General features: G+C 43.8%; 1 protein-coding gene across 1 annotated transcript; it reads right to left on the bottom strand.

Moving 5' to 3' along the window:
- Window positions 1–3442: 3442 nt before the first annotated feature.
- Znf786 (zinc finger protein 786) lies at window positions 3443–17759 on the bottom strand. The gene is made up of 4 exons (XM_057776820.1): window positions 17655–17759; window positions 14193–14319; window positions 9854–10009; window positions 3443–6416 (listed from the first exon to the last, which is right to left on the bottom strand). The coding sequence occupies exons 1-4, from the start codon at window positions 17670–17672 to the stop codon at window positions 4396–4398; spliced, it is 2322 nt and encodes a 773-aa protein (XP_057632803.1). The 5' UTR covers window positions 17673–17759; the 3' UTR covers window positions 3443–4395.
- Window positions 17760–19171: the final 1412 nt, after the last annotated feature.

Here is a 19171-nt window from a genome sequence, read left to right as displayed (position 1 = left end):
GCAAATCACACTGAGGTCTTCTGGAAGAACAGCTGAGCCATCACTCCAGCCCCTCACTTTTATTTTTAAATGATGTGTTATGTAGGTGTTGGATGTGTGCGTGAGCGCAGGTGCCTGCACAGGTCAGAAGAGGGCATTGGATCATCCCCCTACTGCTGGAGTTAGGTACTGTGAACCATCTAACATGGGTGTTAGAGACTGAACTCAGATCCTTTGCAAGAGCAGTAAGTGGTCTAACCATTGGGCAATCTTTCCCACCCCAGGTTTTGTTTTCGGTTTTTAACAAGATCTCACAACATAGCCCTGGCTGGCTTTGAATTTGCTATTTAGACCAGGAAGACCTAGAACTCAGAGAAATTAGCTAGCCTCTGCCTTCCCAGGGTTGGGATTAAAGGGTGGGCCACGAGGCCTGTCCCCGCTTTTTTTTTAAACTCCTACACTTGTAACGTAGTATCACTTCATGGAAGCTAGCTTTTTCTTGACATTCCCACTAGAATTGTAACAGGCTAAAATACACTCTGGGACCTACCCTCAGAACTAGCTGCTTAGAAACTGTCTAAGGCTACCTACTATATACCTTTTCTTCATACTCAGAATATAATATTTCAGTAGATGCTATTTTAACTGTGTTTCCCTATAGCTGAGTACTGACTGCCTTTGATGTCATGGGGCAAGGTTCACAATTAGGTATGTCCAGTTACTTATCACACAGGGCTGACAAATCTGATTTTTTTTCTGCAGAGGGTTGCTCTTGATAAGCTATTTCTAAATTTGTAGAAATGAAGAATTGGCTCAGTCATTTCCTTTTTATGCCTAGGGTACAGGCCACTGATTTTTAAAATCTCATCAGTTGAATTAAACCTTAAGTTTTGTTTTTAATAGTGCTGGGGACCAATCCAAGTCCTCATGTGTGTGTACTACCATTGAGCCATAATCCCAGCCTTTAAGAAGATTAAACTACTTAAATTTCACTGTTATTACATGCTAGAGTAGTCTAAGGTTTTGGCATTGCTCCAAGTCTGCTCTGGAGTCAGATCGCACGACCGGATTTAGACTCTACACTTATTTGCTCATTTAATATCTACTAAAAACCTGTGTGCCGAGTAGTTTTCAGTGTACAATATTGTATACTTTTGTAATATTTTATACTACTTGAGGATGCATTTTAAAGGTCAGACTCCTAGATTGGAGAGATGGTTCAGCAGATAAAAGTGCTCAAGCCTGATGACCTCAGTTTGGATCCCCAAACTCAAGCAAAAACTGCACGCAGTGCTGGAGAGATGACTCAGTGGTGTGGTTAAGAGTATGTACCAGAAGCCGGGCGGTGGTGGCGCACGCCTTTAATCCCAGCACTCGGGAGGCAGAGGCAGGCGGATCTCTGTGAGTTCGAGACCAGCCTGGTCTACAAGAGCTAATTCCAGGACAGGCTCCAAAACCACAGAGAAACCCTGTCTCGAAAAACCAAAAAAAAAAAAAAAAAAAAAAAAAGAGTATGTACCAGGAGCTGAATCCAGTCCAGCGCTCACATCAGTTGGCTCACCACCTGGAACTCTCCATGAGTCTGGCCTCTCAGTGCACAAGTACTCATTAAATATGTATATGGATACATACACATAATTAAATCATTTTAAAATAATTTAAAAATAAATAAAATAATTTAAAAATAAAAAAATAAATCAAAATTACATTTAAAATAATTTAAAAATAAATAAATAAAATAAAAATAAATTAAATTTTAAAATAATTTTAAAAAATGCTGGACACCTTGGCACATGTCTGTAATTCCAGCATTTCCATTGTGAGGTACAAGACAGAGACAAGTCAATCTCCTTAAAGCTCAAGGGCCTAGGGCTGGAGAGATGGCTCAGTGGTTAAGAGCATTGCCTGCTCTTCCAAAGGTCCTGAGTTCAATTCCCAGCAACCACATGGTGGCTCACAACCATCTGTAAAGAGGTCTGGCGCCCTCTTCTAGCCTTCAGGCATACACAGACAGACATACAGACAGAATATTGTATACATAATAAATAAATAAATATTTAAAAAAAAAAAAAAAAAAGCTCAAGGGCCTACTCACTTGGACAAAAAGAGGTCCTTCCTAAACAAGGTAGAAACACCCAAGGTTGTCTTCTAAACTCTTCACAAGCACCATGGCACACGCACTGGCCCTCAGATGCAAATATATACAGAAGAATAAGTAAATATTAAGCCAATAAAGGTGCCTGGAAAAATGGCTCACGGGTTAAGAACACTTGCTGTTCTTGTAGAGGACCAGGGTTTGAATCCACAGGACAGTTCACAACAGTCTGTAACTCCAGATCCAGAGCACACTACACAGCCCCTTCTGGCCTCTGTGGGCACCATGCACACACATGGTACCCAGACGTACATGCAAGTAAAATGTCCATATACATAATATATTTTTAGAAAAACAAACAATAACAAAAACCTGTCTTTGTTGTGGAAAGTTATTTTAAGGTGTGCTATATTTGTTTAAGGACACAAAGATGTGCTGCTTTTATTTATGCTGTATTTGCTTAACTCTGAAGCTGTGATTCTTTGCCTGTCTAAAACACCTGATGGTCTAATAAAGAGCTGAGCGGCCAATAGCGAGGCAGGAGAAGGGACAGGCGGGGCTGCAGGCAGCGGGGATGAATAGGGGGGACTCTAGGAGGAAGGAGGAGCAAGTTAGAACGAGGAAAGGATACCAGAGGCCCAGCTAGCTACACAGCAAGACAGGCCGTAAGAAGGAAAGATTACAGAAGTAAGAAAAGGAAAAATACCCAGAGGCAAAAGGTAGACAGGAATAATTTTTTAAAAAGCTGGCTAGAAACAAGCCAAGCAAAGACCAGGAGTATAAGTAATAATAAGCCTCCGTGTGGGATTTATTTGGGAGCTGGGTGGCAGACCCCCAAAAAGAGCCCGAAAGAGACAGTAAAACAAAAAAACCCAAAGAGTAAATAAAAGAAGTTAAAAAAAAAATCCAGCAACACGTCTTGATAAAGAGACGTGGAATTGCATTCAAGCTGATAAAAGTTTCCATTTTGTCCCTAAAACATCTCCTTGTCTCCCAAATCACAGCTCATTAACCACCGTTCTGCAGTCCTAATCTCAGCTTCCTCATCAATCTTTTGATTTCCTCTGGGAAGCTGCTGGTAACCCTGGCAACCACGCCTGCGATTTTTACACTGAACACTGGTTTTGTCCACTTTTTCCCCTTGTGCTGTTCTTTCTCTCCCCTTCTGTATCTAACTGGTTAGGTGGTGGGATTGGGTTTGGTCTGAGGTATTTCCTATCCACAGAACACCACATGGATTTCGAGATTTTCAATTAAAGTGCAAGAAATCCCTGCCCTGGAATGAGACCTCTACAGAGTCCAGTGAGTTGTGTGTGGTAGTCCATGCCTTTAATCACAGAACTTGGGGGACAGAGGCAGATATATGTGAGTTGAGGCCAGCAGGTAGGAGGGGGGAACCTCAACATAGTGGGCCTGAGGCTGCGGGGGAAACTTTATTGGGACTTTTTTCCCTTCCCTGTAACATTAGAGTTTGAAATTAAAAAAAAAAATAAAATCCCTTTCTGATCTCTATAGTTTTAAAAGATTTTAGAATACAAATCATTCACATATTGTGATACCTCCGTTTTGTGCTCTGTGTATACTTTACTCAGTTGCTTAAATATTCATTCATTATGAGATTCTCACTTCTGCTCCAAATAGCATCTCCACCCTGGAACTTCCAAATCTCTATCCACCGACTCAATCCTTGATCGGGATCCAAATCTCTCAATACCTTTGGGTTTGTTTGTTTGTTCGTTTTTTGTTTTTTTGTTTTTGTTTCTTCAACTCAGATTATCAGTATTTTCTTAGGGTATGCTACACATTAATCACCAAGGGCCCTGATGAGAAACTTCAGCATTCACAGGAAATTCAGAGAATTCATCTTACTGCTATTGGTTTCAAAATAAAATGAATCAAACACAAATCCAAAAGCGTATCATGACAGAAATAAAATCTGCTGAATTTAACCGTTTAGAATCATACTCTGAAAAGACCAAAAGAGTAGATTTGATATTAAACAGACTTTCCCTTTTCAGCTTTGACAGTGGTACTGGAGGAATATCCTCTGGTTTAAGATGGGACTTTTGAACTAACTGCATCTGGGCGAAATGCGCGTAAAGTGGTGGGAAGAACAAATGCCTCTTCTTACCAAGGGAGAGAAAATAGAATTGATGGTATTTCAGAAGAGAAAATTCTTCATAGTTCCCCATTTTTAATTTGTATTATATTTTTTGATCAACGTAGAGCCCTTTTCCTAAAACTTGCTTTGCAGTGAGCTCAGCCACCATTCTTCACCCTGGCAATGAAGCTGTGCTTACAGCGTCGATGCCCCACCTGCCTCAACTCCAGTCAGCCTCTATCATTGCAAACAGTTGGCTAAGCCTTTTCTTCATGTCAGGCTCACGTGGAACCTGACAGGATTTTGTGTGTACCCTAATGTGTTCAGCCAGTTTGGATTTATAAATGAAACCTTTCCCACAGTCTTCACAGGCAAAGGGCCTCTCAGGCCTGTGGATGCGCTGGTGCCTGAGCATGTGACCCTTTTCCCGGAAGTTTTTATCACACTCAGGGCAGTGGAAAGGTCTCTCGCCTGTGTGCAGGCCCTGGTGGCTGAGCAGCTGAGCTTTCAGTCGGAAACTCTTGTCACACTTGGGACACTGAAAAGGCTTCTCTCCTGTGTGTGTCCTCATGTGCTCCACGAGTTTAGACTGTTTGGCAAAGCCCTTCCCACACTGGCAGGAGAATGGCATCCGCCCGCTGTGCAGCAGCTGGTGTGCCTTCATGTCAGCCTTCACACGATAGCTCTTGTCACACTCCGGGCACTGGAAGGGTCTCTCTCCTGTGTGCAGACGCTGATGGCTAAGCAGCTGCCCCTTTAGGCGAAAGCTCCTGTCACACTCTAGACACTGGAAGGGCCTCTCTCCGCTGTGGACACGGAAGTGCTCTGTGAGCTTAGACTGTCTGGTAAAGCCCTTGCCACACTCCCCACAAGAGAACGGCCTCTCCTTGCTGTGCGTGCGCTGGTGGGCCTTCAGCATGCCCTTCAGGCGGAAGCTCTTGTGACACTCGGGACACTGAAAGGGCCTCTCTCCGCTGTGCACTCTGAGATGCTCACGGAGCTTGCACTGATGGGCAAAGGCTTGACCACACTCGCTGCAGGAGAATGGCCTTTCTCCACCATGTTGCGGTTGGAAGGCTCTCAACTTGCTCTTCAGACAGAAGCGTAACTCACACACTGTGCACGGAACGGGCTCTTCCTCGGGGTGAAGCCGCTGCTGCTTCAGCAACCGCCCCTTTTGGCTGACGCTTCTTCTGCCTTGGGCACACCAGAAAGATCTCTCCCCACTGAGGTCTCGGGTATGTTCTGTGAGTTTACAATGTTTGCTGAAGCCCTGACCACACTTTCTACAGGAGGATGGTCTTTCCCCACTATGCACACCCCGGTGGACATTCTGCAGGTCTCTCAGGCAGAGACACTCACTGCTCTCTGAACACTGAAAGGAATTTTCTCCCATGTGTGCCCTGCAGAGGCCAGCCTGTGTAGACCGTGAGAGGAAGCAACTACCACATTCTGTACATGAGCAGGGTTTGGCCTCACCCAGGCTGCAGCCACACTGCAGGACCTTCAGCTTGCTATCCTTGTGGCAGCAGCCCTCGTAGTCCAGGCTGGGACCTGGCTTCTGTCTTGAGGGCACAATGGGGTCTTCCCTCCAGGAGGCTGGCCTCTCTAGGCTCTGCTGGCATTGGTGGACATTGCTATCCACTGGGAAGCTCTTGTCACATTTGGGGTGCTGGGGGTGATGGCTGAAAAGGGTGTGCTCATGATGGAAGAACACTTTGCTTGTAGGGCGCTGAGGTGGCCTCTTTCTTGTATGGGCATCTGGATGTCTCACCGAATACTGCTTCAGGCAGAAGCTCTTCCCATATTCAGGACATGAAAAGTTGCATGGCGGCTGTGCATCAGTTTGCCTGCTGAACTCCTTCCAGACCCTGCATGGTGGGGTCTTGGGGTGACCCTTCTGGAGCGCCACTAAGTGATTCTTCTCCCAAGAGTCTTCCCCACAGACAGGACAAGAGTGTTGGGTGCTCTGCCAAGAGGGGACTCTTTGCAAGTCAGGGGTATCCAGAGTTCTGTTACTCAAGAGTCCTTCTCTTTGGGCAGCCTCTTTGGAATAGTGCACTGTTGAAACTAGAGCCCCAAGGCTGTGGGTTCGTGCATTTGCAAGGCTGAATCCTTGGTTATGCCTAAGGGAAACATCTTCTTTTTCTCCTAAAACAAGCCCAAAGGAAGGCTGACTCTCAAGAGGATTTAACTGGAAACGGCACGTGATTTCTCTTGACTTCACTGCTTGCTGGCTACCTGAGAACGAAAACAAAAATTCTGTAAATCTTTTGTCTGTGGCATCTATGTCTTTCACCAGTAAAGCGGTCTATAAGAGTTGACTCTTCTACAGCGGTTGGGGCATCCTGCCCCGACTAGAGTATAAAACATGATATGTGGCTCTACTTTATGACCTAAATGAGCCCAGCTGTAGACACTAAGCAGAGCAGACCATGCTATGAGAAAAGTGAAAGACAAAAGCAGAAGTCTCAGAGGTAGGGTCTAGGGCCTGCAAACTGACTGCATTCTCCCTATGACTCCCATGGCCCACGGTGCAGACCTTGTCAAGCTAACGGCTGCTGGTTCGGGGTTCTTTACTCTGTTAAAAACAGGGAAATATGACAGAAGAGACAGATAGGTGGTTTGAGAGTACTGACTGCTCTTGTAGAGGACCCAAGTTCTCTTTTCAGCATCTACATGATGGTTCCAATTCTAGGGAATTCAACTCCATCTTCTGGCCACCGTAGGTACTGCATGCACACAAGCTTACACAGGCGTACACACCATACACATAAATAATAAAATATTACTTTCTTTTTGAAACAGGGTCTATCTATATAACCCAGGATGGCCTGGAACTTGCTATGTAGTACAGGCTGGATTAAAACTCAGAGAGATTTGCCTATCTTTGCTTCTCAAGTGCTAGAATTAAAGGCATGCACCACCATGCCTGACCTAATAAAATAAAAACAAGAAAACACATATACATAAATAAATAAATAAATAAATAAATAAATAAATAAATAAATAAATAAATAAATCTAAAGGGCTGGAAAGGTGGCACAGTGGTTAAGAGCACTGGTTGCTTCTCTAGAGGTCCTGAGTTCAATTCCCAGCACCCACATGGGGACTCACAACTATCTATAGTCCTGATGCAGACAAAACATTCATATACATAAAATACGTAAATAAAAAACAAGAAAACAAAGTGCATAAAGAGGATTGTGATGAGTCAATATGGTGCCTGCCATACTGTATCTTCCATAACCACTGAGCAGTACTGCAACTGCAGGAACATCAAGCATCTTAGAATCACAATGTCACAATGTGATAGCAATAAGATCCTAACAGCCCCAACAATACCACAGATGTATGTTATCTATCTGGATATATCTATAAGGGTGATTCCTGAGAGATCTAAGGAAGGAAGGCTCACCCTGAGTATGGATAGCACATCATGGGGTAGGGTCCCAGACTGAATAAAATGAAAGAGAAAGGAAGGGCTGAACACAAGCACTCACCTGTCTGTTTCCTGACTGTAGGTACAATGTGATGGGCCACCGAACATTCTTCCCCCACATGATGGACTTGACTATATCCCCACAAACCCTGATTCAAAACAAACATTTCTTAACTTGCTTCTTGTATGGAATTTGGTCACAACAATGAGAAAGGTAACAAATACAGAAACTGACACTGAGGGTTGGGGCCACTGCTGTGATAAATCTGACCACGTGGTTCTTAGGCCCTTGGTCCTAGTTTGTGGTAGGAATGTGGAAGAGAATGGAGTTTCATGAAGCCTTAGAATGACATAAGCAGAGCTCAGAAGGCCATTCCGCTGGGAACTGGGTAAACCAGAACGCCAACAGAAACGTGGTCAGCACTGTTGTAAACGTGGCCAAGAGGGGCCAGGCTCTATCTCAAGTTGGCAATAGAACTTGGCAGTGTTGTTCATGTGGTACTGGGTTTTGCCAGATGAACGATGTAAGAATAAAGGGGTGATGAAGGCTTGCACCACACTTCTAGAAAGCTACTAAGGTCAGGCAATGCGTGGCAGGGTCAGATTTCCTGCAAGGAGTTTCTGAGAGGTCACTGTGTGAAGCTAGGAAGGTAAAGCCTAGGTTGTAGTGTAGTGTAGACCCAAGAATGTTAGAGATGCCAGAACTCCGGAAGATTGCTGAAACAAGCTGGAGCTGGCCCAAGAGAGAGTTCACATGTACTATAGGGGCAGAGCTAGAGAGATGGAGCTGCCCAAGGCTAGTGGAGCCCAAATGATTCTATCATAGCCCCAGGTGATAGACATGGAGCTGTAGGATTTGGTGTTTTCCCTGCTGGGTATGGGTCTTGCTTTGGTCCTCTATTCTTCATTTTTGGAATAGTAATTATTACAGCGTGCCATGGTATATTGGTAGTAATTAACTTCTCTTTCGATATTATAGGGGCTCACAGCTGAAAGACTGCTTTGGTGACGGAGATAGGGAAAGTCACTCTCAGCTTTGTTCTTTCCCATCCACTGGCGAGGATAGCTTCCATTGACGACGGCGTCAGAGCTGTACACATTATTGCTCTCCAGCACTTACTGTAGGTTCTTGGATTTGCTTCATCTTCTTTTTTTTTTTTTTTTTTTGGTTTTTCAAGACAGGGTTTCTCTGTGGTTTTGGAGCCTGTCCTGGAACTAGCTCTGTAGACCAGGCTGGTCTCAAACTCACAGAGATCCGCCTGCCTCTGCCTCCCGAGTGCTGGGATTAAAGATGTGCGCCACCACCGCCCGTGGATTTGCTTCATCTTATACATCAGGAGTTTAAATATTACTAACTTGCCCAAAGTCGCTGTGGTGGTTTGAATGAAAATGGCCCCACAGACTCATGTTTTAGTACGGGTCCTCAGTTGGTCGAACTGTTTGGAAGGATTAGGAGGTGTGGCCTTGTTGGAGGAGGTGTGTCACTGGGGGTGGGCTTTGAGGTCTCCCATACCATTCCCAGTGGGCTTTCTCTGCCTCTGCTTGTGGATGAGATGTGAGTTCCAGTTACTGCTCCAGGACCATGCCTGCCTGCTTGCTACCACGCTCCCTGCCATGATGGCCACGGAGGCTAATCCTCTGCAACCATCAGCCATCAATTAAATGCCTTCTTTTATTAGTTGTCTTTGCCATAGTGTTTTATCACAACAATAGAAAAGTAAGTAAGACAGTCGCCTACAGAGGGAGAGATCAGACTCAGGCTTCAGAGTTCACAGGCCTAACCACTATGCTCTACTGCCTTTCTCTAAAATATTTGCAACGTCAAGCTCAGGTCAGCCAAACAGGAAGAGAAGACCAGAGAGGGAAAAACAAGATATCGGAATGTGATATGTTTAGGTTAAGACCATGGTTTTTTATTTGTCTTTTTTGAGATAGGGTCTCATGTAGTTCAGACTAGATTTGAACTCATGATGCTGATTAGGATAACTTTGAGCTCCTACCCTCTGCTTGCAGAGATTATACTGTACAACTCCATTTTAGACACTAGGTTTTTGTTTGTTTGTTTTGTTTTGAGACAGGGTTTCTCTGTCTAACAGTCCTGGCTGTTCTGGAATGAGCTCTTATAGACCAGACTGGCCTCGAACTCACAGAGATCCACTTGAATCTGCCTCCTGAATGCTGGGATTAAAGGTGTTCACCACCGCCACCTGGCAGACACTAGGTTCTCAATACTCACTCTCAAATAACCGTTCCTCAATAATAAGACGAAAGTGCACACCATCTATAGAGGAGCGAATCTCTTTCTCTGGCTTCTGTTCTTCTCCCCAACTGCCAAAGAACTCTCTTCCAAGTTCAATCCAGGATATCAGTTCTGGTTTCGGAAGTCCACAATCTGTACAGAGAAGTCAGACAGGGTAGTTTGGCTTGAGTGCTATAAAGCACATCATCTAAATTTCTCAAAATCTACTTCTGGAACAATACACAAACTGTCAACAAACAGACTCACTGACAGCCAGCACTTCCGGTTTATCTGGACATGTTATACAAATCAAATCATTTTTCATAGTCCCCACATATCTGATGTTATATTTAATTAAAAAACAAACGGAAAATGCTTTATTATTATTTTAATTGTTATATCTCACTATGTAGATCAGGCTGGCCTCAAACTCACAGAGATCTATCTGCTCTTCCAGAAGACCTGGGTTCAGATCCCAGGACTCAAACAGCAGTTCACAACTGTCTATAGCTTCAGAGACAATAACCTACGAACACATAAAATTAATAAAAAGAATATCATAGACGCTGACATTCATTAAAGTGAGCTGCTATATAATTGTGTGTGTCAACTTTGCCACATGTCCCCAAATCAGTTTTCAAAATGGCTGGGGCGATTTACCACCTCAGTTGCTACATATGTGGTCCTGTCAGACATTTTCCATCTCTAACGCAGGCTTGGTATCTATTGCATCACTTTCCATCTTAAAGAGAAAAAACCCTGCCTTGGTTGCTCTTGGCCCTTTCTTCTGAGCGTCTTATGATCAGCTTACAGACTATGAGAAGCCATTTTTGAATTTTGAGTGGAATTGCTTTGAATATATAGATTATTTTGAAGCAAGCTGGCAGAGCCATAAAGGTTCATATAACTGACGGTAAAATGAAAAAGATGGATAACCTGAGGGAATAAATAAAAGCATGAGAAAAGGAGGAAGCACTTAAAAATCAAAATCATAGCAGGACATTGCCTAATAGTGATGCAAATTCAAAAAAACATGATTTTTAATAACTGAAGAGGGAGATAAAAAGTCCATTGGAACTGGAATTTGAGGGGGGGCATGTTTGGCAGTGACCCAGGGCTGACAACGTAGATTATATTTCTTTCTCTATCAGTTCAATTGCTTTGACTAGTTCTTGTATAAAATAAAAATAATGTCATGGGTTACATGTTTTAGGAAAAATCCACAGATATAATCTGGAAAACTTAACTATGATGAAAGAATATAAGTTTCAGAAACTTTATAATATGAAAGCAGATACGACTGTCATGTGTATGCAGGAGATAAAGAAGAGAATGTCGAAGGAATTATCATCTCATCTTTAAACACTGAAAGAGTCACGTGATATAAAGCTAACAGACCATGCATATTTTATTATCATTCCTCAGAAGCCTGTTCTTTTTTAATGAGAGACAGAAAGGGCACTGATCCAGATGGGAGGGGATGTGGAGAGGAACTGGGAGGAGTGGAAGGAGGAAAACTGTAATCGGGATATATGTGAAAAAAGGATCTATCATCAATAAAAGGAAAAAGGAAAATTTAACAATGCATTAACAAATCTTCTTAAAATTAATCTAGGGGCTGGAGAGACAGCTCAGAAGTTAAGGGCACTTGCTGCTCTCAGAGGACTGGGGTTCAGGTGCTGCATTCACATGGCAATCCACAACCATAGGTAATCCCAGTTCTAGGGGATCTAATGCCTTTTTCTTTCTGCATGTATGCCTGCAGGGCAGAAGAGGGCACCAGATCTCACTACAGATGATTGTGAGCCACTATGTGGTTGCTGGGAATTGAACTCAGGACCTCTGGAAGAGCAGCCAGTGCTCTTAACCTCTGAGCCATCTCTCCAGCCCCTAATGCCTTTTTCTTGCCTCATGTACACCATGATACACATGCTGGCAAAACACTCATACACATAGAACAAAAATAATAAAATTAAAATTATTCTGGCAAAATAAAGTTAATAGGAAACAATCTAAACATTTAAATATATTATTTTAAATTATAAAACTGTCTAATAGACACACATAAAAAACTAAAAAACATAAAAAAAAACACTATCAAAAACTAGGAAGGTTTTAAAAAAGTAAAAGAGAGATGGTATAAGACAATACTTTTCAAATTAACTGATCAAGCTACTTAATTAAGCTACTACTAAACTTAATACATCAAAAAATGGGTGTTACCATATTTAGTTCAAAGAAAACTGCTTTACCAATGAAAACAGAAACGGTTAAAGTGCCTGCCTTGGAGCTGGAACAATGTCTCCGTGGTTAAGAGCACTGATTGCTCTTCCAGAGGACAGCAGTTCAACTTCCAGGACCTACATGGTGGTTCACAGTGACTCCACTCCCAGAGACTGCAACACCCTCTTCTTGGCTCCTTAGGCACCAGGCATGTGCGTGGTGCACAGACACACATGCAGCAAACACTCGTAGACATAAATTTAAAAAAAGAATCAAACAGGAGACTTTCATCGTTTATTTTATGCTTCTGAACAGGCTAATTTTTATGCATGATTTTGTATGTGTGCATGTTGGGGGATGCATGGCATGCATGATTTTGTATGTGTGCATGTTGGGGGATGCATGGCATGCACTGGAAGTCAAGGGACAACCTTGGGCATTGGTTCTAAGAACACCTTTCACTGTTGGGATAATTATTTTGTAAACTGTGTGAAGATGTATCTCTGTCCTTCCTCACCTTCAAAGGTACCTTCTGTTGGTTTAACAAAGGGTTGAATGGTCAATAACTCGGCAGGAGAGGATAGGTGGGACTTCCAGGAAGAGAGAGAAACGCTGCGATAAAAATCTGAGGTGGGAGATTAGTCAGTCAAACTTGCAGGAAGTTGGACAGATGGTACTAAGGAAAGGTAACAGCCATGAAGAAGAATGTAGATTGATACAAATAAGTTAATTTAAGTTTGAAGAACTAGTTGGGAACAAGCCTAAGCTAAGGCTAAGCTTTCATAATTAATAAAAGTTTCCACGGCGTCATTTGGAAGCTGGCAGCCCAAAGAGATACCTGTTACATTCCACCTTTTAAATTTTGAGAGAGGATCCATCATTGGCCTGAGACTTGTTGCCATGTAGGTCAGGTTAGGTAGCCTTCAATCTTCGAGGGATCCACCTTCCACCTGGCCTCTCAATGGGATTATAAACAGGCGTGTGCCACCGCACCCGTCTTTTATGTGGGTTCTGAGGATGCAAATTCAGATTTTCATGCTGCCAAGGCAGGTGCTTTCCCTACTGACCGACTGACTGAATCATCTCTCCGGCTCCAGACTCATTTAAAAATTTAACTGATGAGAAAAACTAGCCAGGCATATGGTTCACGCCTTGCCCCCACCCCCACCCCTAGCATTTCTTTGCAGCCTTTCATGTCCTGGAATTCACTATGTAAACCAGGCTGGCCTCAGATTTACAGAGTCCACTTGCCTCTGGCTCCCAAATTCTGGGATTACAATGTGAGCACCACCATGCCCCACAAATATGTAGCCCAGGCAAACCTTGAATTTATAATCCTCCTGCTCTGCCTCTTCAGTATATCCTTCCAGCCACCACGACCGGCTGCAACCCACCTATAATCCCAGCACCCGAGGCAAGCTGATCTATATAGTGAGTACCAGGCCAGCCTCAACTATACAGTAAGTGAGACCTTGTCTCAAAAAACTATAAAACAACAAAAACCCAAAAAACAAGAACTATAAAGGAGGTATAAGTTTAATTCTGTGGTACAGCCCTTGCCTAGCACATGCAAGGACCAGGATGTTATCTCCAGCATCACACACAGGAGGGATGATGATGATGCTGGAACCAAAGAAGGAAAAATTATCCATCATCCTAACTAGAGGCAGCTACCCGTAAACACATCAGGGTGCACTCATTCAGAATCACACTACAGGGAAGACCATTAATTTCTTGCAGTCTCTAACCCTTTTGTAAAGCTGCAAGGAGGCCAGTTTCTAGGTTAAGGCACACATGTACTATGGGCATGAAGCAGGTGTGCTTCTTGGTGGAAAACCAAACATCTCAGTAAACTGTGATGAGAAACGTTTTAATATATGTCTTAGCTACCTGTGAGTGACATCATGTGCTGTCTTAAATACTGTCCTGCAATGTCCGCCCCGAATAAAGATGGGTAATGTAGACGTTATTATTGACAACAACAACAAAGAGATAAAAGGACTTTCTGGGTTAGTATCTAAGCAATCTTGCTACCTCACAAGAGGATCAAGTGACTGAGGAGCTCTCACAAGATCCAGCTGCAAGACTCACCGAGAAGGTGAAAGCTCCTTACCTAGAGAGACAAGAGTCTCATAATTGGCTCCCATAACATGCTTGTAAAGTTCCTTCTGCCACGCTTCTAAATGCTGCCACTCTTGCTCAGAGAAATAAATGGCCACATCTTCAAAGGTCAGCGGTAACTGAAGCGAAAGACATTATACAGATACAGTCATGTTTGCTACAAGTGATTCCAGTTCATTCTCATTGCATATGTGAGACCTACAAAGTAGACAGCTGTTTTTGACTCAGCAGTTACTTCCACAGAAGTGATCTGCAGAGGCAGGAGGATCTCTGGGAATTTAATGCCAGCTAGGTGTACAGAGTGAGTTCCAGGACAGCCAGGGCTACAGAGTGAGACCCTGTCTCAGGATGCGGGGGAAGTTGATTTATGGGTTGGTTGGAGAAATGGCTCAGCAGTTGAGAGCACTGGATGCTCTTCCTGAAGGCCCAGGTTCAGTTCCCAGCTCCCACACAGTAGCTCACAACCATCCGTAACTCCAGTCCCAGGGAACCTAATGCCCTGTTAAGCTCTCCACAGACACTGCACACACATGGTGCACAGACACACATGCAGACAAAACACCCATACACACAAAAATAATTAAATAAGCAAAATGATTTGTTTCCTCTATCTGCTCTGCTCTCACTTCCACACCCATCTCATATGTGTCTCCATATGTGTGTATGGGATGGTGTACTCTTTACAAACGTGAAGCCGAATCAGTGTGAAACTTCATTCACGGAATATGTCATGGCCCTCAGACGAATACAAGGAAGTAAACTTACATTGGGGTAAACTGCGTGATCACATCATACTCCACAAGGAGACAGAGCCCATTAATGGGCCATACACACACTGCTTCTTCCTTCTCTGTAAATATTATGTTTTATTATTAAATATTACTTATTTATTTAATAATATTATTTATTTAATTTATTATATTAGTATATAATTAATATATTATTGTTTATTTAATTTATTATTAAATATTATATCTTAAATTTATTTAAGACATGCTCTCATGTGCGATGTAGACCGGGACTGGTCTAGATCTCACAGAGACCTACCTCCCACTGTCACTCCAGTGCTGGGATTAAAAGACATATGCCATGATGCTTGGCTTCCCCTCTGCAAATTACAGACAATGCTCGGATGGGCTTCTTTAGGTATCAGCACTTTTACTTTCACAGAAGAGTATCACTAAGTCAATGAGTATAAACAACCTGAGTTGTAAAGTGCGTGTGTGTGTGTGTGTGTGTGTGTGAGAGAGAGAGAGAGAGAGAGAGAGAGAGAGAGAGAGAGAGAGAGAGAGAGAAACTGAACCCAGGACCTTGCACACGCTAGGCAACTTCTCTACCCTTGAGTGATATCCCTAGCTCAAAACTGTTTAGTGTTTATGTTTATCATGGTTAACTAGAAAAATAGTTGCTGAAGTTCATAATTAGAACTATGTAAATTATATATTTGTTAGTTGAAATACTCTGCCTATATGGCTGTAACCCTACACCTTGCTGATTTTTTAAAACCTAGTTTAACTTCATTTGTTATTGGCATGTGCTTATTTATCTATGGCTATTAAATAAAGTATATATTATTTCCATTTTGGGTTTATTTTGGTGTTTTTTTTGTTTTGTTTTGTTTTGTTTTTTTGTTTTTTTTGAAACAGGATTTTTCTGTATAACCCTGGCTGTTCTGGAACTCGCTCTGTAGACCAGGCTGGCCTGAAACGAGAGAGATCTGTCGGCCTCTGGCTCCTGTGCTGCCACCACTCCCTGGCAAAACCCAACATTTTAAGTTAGTGCAAGTTACCTGTGTTACACTATTTATTTTAAAACAATAATTTTGTGCCGGGTATAGTAATAAACACCTTTAATTCCTGCACTCAGGAGGCAGAGGCAGGTGGATCTCTGGATTCCAGGCCAGTCTCATCTACAATGTGAGTTCCAGGACAGCCAGGGCTATGCTGAGAGACCCTGTGTCAAAAACAAAAACAAAAACAAAAAAACAAACAAACAGTAATTTGTCCTAATTGGTTAATATATTAAGAAAAAACGAATAAAAATTTCATATCTGCTTCTGTCCAGTTTATTCTGTGAGAAACAGTAGGTTAACGGTTCTCACTCAGCACACTTTGCCCTCCATGGGACACAAGCAAAGCATGGAGTTTTGATTGTAAAATTTCAGGAGGTGTGCTACTGGCCTCTAGTGGTTATCAGCTAAGAAAACACAGCCCAGTCCCTACACAAAGAATTATCTATCTCTTCCTTATCAAAATATGTGTTCATACACCCTTTCTTTTCTTAATAATGCCACCAAAGTGAAAACGCAGGTATTGCTAATTCAGATAAAAAAATGTCAAAAAATGCTGTAAAGTTGTACTTTGTTTTGTTTTCTTGAGAGAAGGTCTCACTCCCCAGGTCTGACTGGCCCGAATCCTGCAGAATTTGCTTCTGCCTCCCCAGGTCCTGCCAGGTCCAGCTCCGAAGTGTTTCCTTCAGGAGAAAAGTGAGTTTCCCACTTTCCCACCTTAAAATTTTTTCTAAGTTGAAGTCGCTAAAAATCTGTAATGAACCTTCAACCTGTGAAGCCGTGAAGATGATAACAACAACAACAACAAAAATCATGCCAGATTTTGCCTGGCTTTAAAGTTTAAACTGCAAGAGTTCCGCAGCCATAGCGCACAGCAGGTGCTTGGTTAAGACAGTGAATTATTACATTACAGCTCCTACTACACTCCATTTTCGGCATCCACTGGGGGTTGGAGAACATATCCTCTGGAAGAACTATTGTGGGTTTTTTTTTTTTGCAACTGTGCTATATTACCTATTTTTAATAAACTCACAAACATCTGTCATATCGTGAAACTGAAAAGGATTTATGGAAGAATATTTTGTTTATTTTTCCATCAACAGGAGTGGACATCTCCCATTTATTCAAAACCCTGTTTGTAGAAGTGCTGCCTATCTGTTGTATACGCAATCCTGAACAACTGTACATTCGGTGAGAAAGTACGGGCTGCTTTAAAATTACTTATCTCCGCCTTACTCATAATAATCAAGAATGCTTAATAGAGCAGTTAGGACAGCATCCAAAAAAAAAAAAAAAAATACAGCCATTTCCTCTACTCCCTGATTTCAACAAAACACAAAATAACCAAGCACGGAGATTTTACTGCCCTTTTCTACCCTGCTGGCGTGAGGTCCCACCCGCACACAATCTACGTGAACGCAATGAACGCCAGTCGGAGACTAAATTATGACATGGTGAACCCGCGGGACACCACTGCAACCTTCGGAAACCCAAACCCCGATGGCGTTCGCTCTGCTCGGGGGAGAAGGCTGGGCAGCCGCTGCCGTCGGTGACGCAGGCGAGCGCCGCGCGCGCGGACCCGGCTTTGTTGGGGTCCCCACGCCGCCGCACGCGCAGCCCGCGGTCCCGCCCCCGCCCTGAGCCCGGTCCGCGCGGGGCCCTTACCGGAGCGGGTCCGGCCATGGCCAGCGCGGACACGCCTAGCCTGGGCCTCGGCCCCGGCGACGCCCACGCTCCCCGGCGACGAGGCGGGAACCCGCTCCTCCCCGACCCCAGGCCACAACCCCCACTCGCCCCAAACCCGGCGCCAGCCCCCGCGGGGGTGGATCGCGGCCGTCGCTTCGCCCCACAGCGCCCTCTGCTGGCAGGAGGAGCGGCTCGGTCAACACCCGAGCCTCGCCTGGCCACAGCCCACTTTTCTCTGCAGTGACAAAGAAAGCAGGAGAGAGATGAGGGAAGGCGATACCTCCAGAGTGGCTCTGAGACAAGATGGCCCACAAGGCCCATCTCTGCAGTGGGCTCAGGAATCAACACGGGGAGATGGAGACTAAGATTGGCAAGGAAATGGCCGGATAAAGGACCTCCCCTTGGAACAGATTGCCACTAGGGAAAAGGGGTATACCTGGTCAGGGCCAGAAGTGCGTGTTTTTCCATACACCGTGTTCATTCAGACTGAGAGCAGTCCACTGACCTGAGCATGGGTGGGGTTCCCTCCCGGTGGGGTTCCCTCCCTTGATGAGAGAAGCCCTAGAAAATGAAGGTAGGCTCAGGCTTCTGCTGTAGCGGACAGGTGGGCCCTAGTAAGAACAGAGAACCCCCAATATCTGAGCCTTAGATTCTAAATGTAGTAGACAAAGTGGAGAAAGACACAGGAAAAGGGACATGGGAGAAATGGAAACACAGGAAGACAGTGAGAAAGGGAGTAAAAATGGAACACAGCCAGTATCCCCAGAGAATTAACTTCACATTGCTTCCTGGTGTGTTAGCGGTCTGGCTAAAGTATCATAAAGAAAGTGTATGACATGGGGCAAGTAGATAGAGAAGTAAAAGAGCCCCTGAACAGTTATGTCAGCGCGCACACGCACCTGCTTGGCATGGAGTAATGGCATGTACACGCATGTATTGCTATTTGAATGGTTTATTTTAGAAAATATCACACATGGGGTCTGGTGGTTGACTCAGTAGGCAAAACACTTGCTGCTGAAGCCTCAATTTGATTCCAGAGACCCATGTACAGATAAAAGAGAGGGAAACAATTCCACAAAGTTGTCCTCTGACCCTCACAAGTCATCACCCTCCAGCACCCACCCTACCTGACAAAATAATAAAAATAATTTAAATGTCTAGTAAAACAGATTTCCTCCCCTCCCCCCAGCCCTTGAGATAGGGTCTCACTATGTGGAGTCCCAGGGTGACCTTAAATTTAGAGACACGCCTTCCTCTGCCTCTCCACTGCTGTAATTAAAGGCATGTGCTACCACGTCAAACAGTTTGTTGTTCTTATTTTGGTTTTCTTTAAAGATTTTATGGATATGGTTGTTTACCACCTGCAATTATGTCTGTACACAACACGCATGCAATGCCTTTGGAGGCCAGAAAAGGACATTGGATTCCTGGACTGGAGTTACAGCCAGGTGTGAAATGCCATGGAAGTGCTGGGAATCAAAACCACTGAATCGCCT

The sequence above is a fragment of the Chionomys nivalis genome, chromosome 1, assembly GCF_950005125.1.
Source record: "Chionomys nivalis chromosome 1, mChiNiv1.1, whole genome shotgun sequence".
In the NCBI taxonomy this organism is placed as follows: Eukaryota; Metazoa; Chordata; class Mammalia; order Rodentia; family Cricetidae; genus Chionomys; species Chionomys nivalis.
Note: the sequence above shows the minus strand (reverse complement) of the source record. Positions and strands in the feature narration are given on the sequence as shown.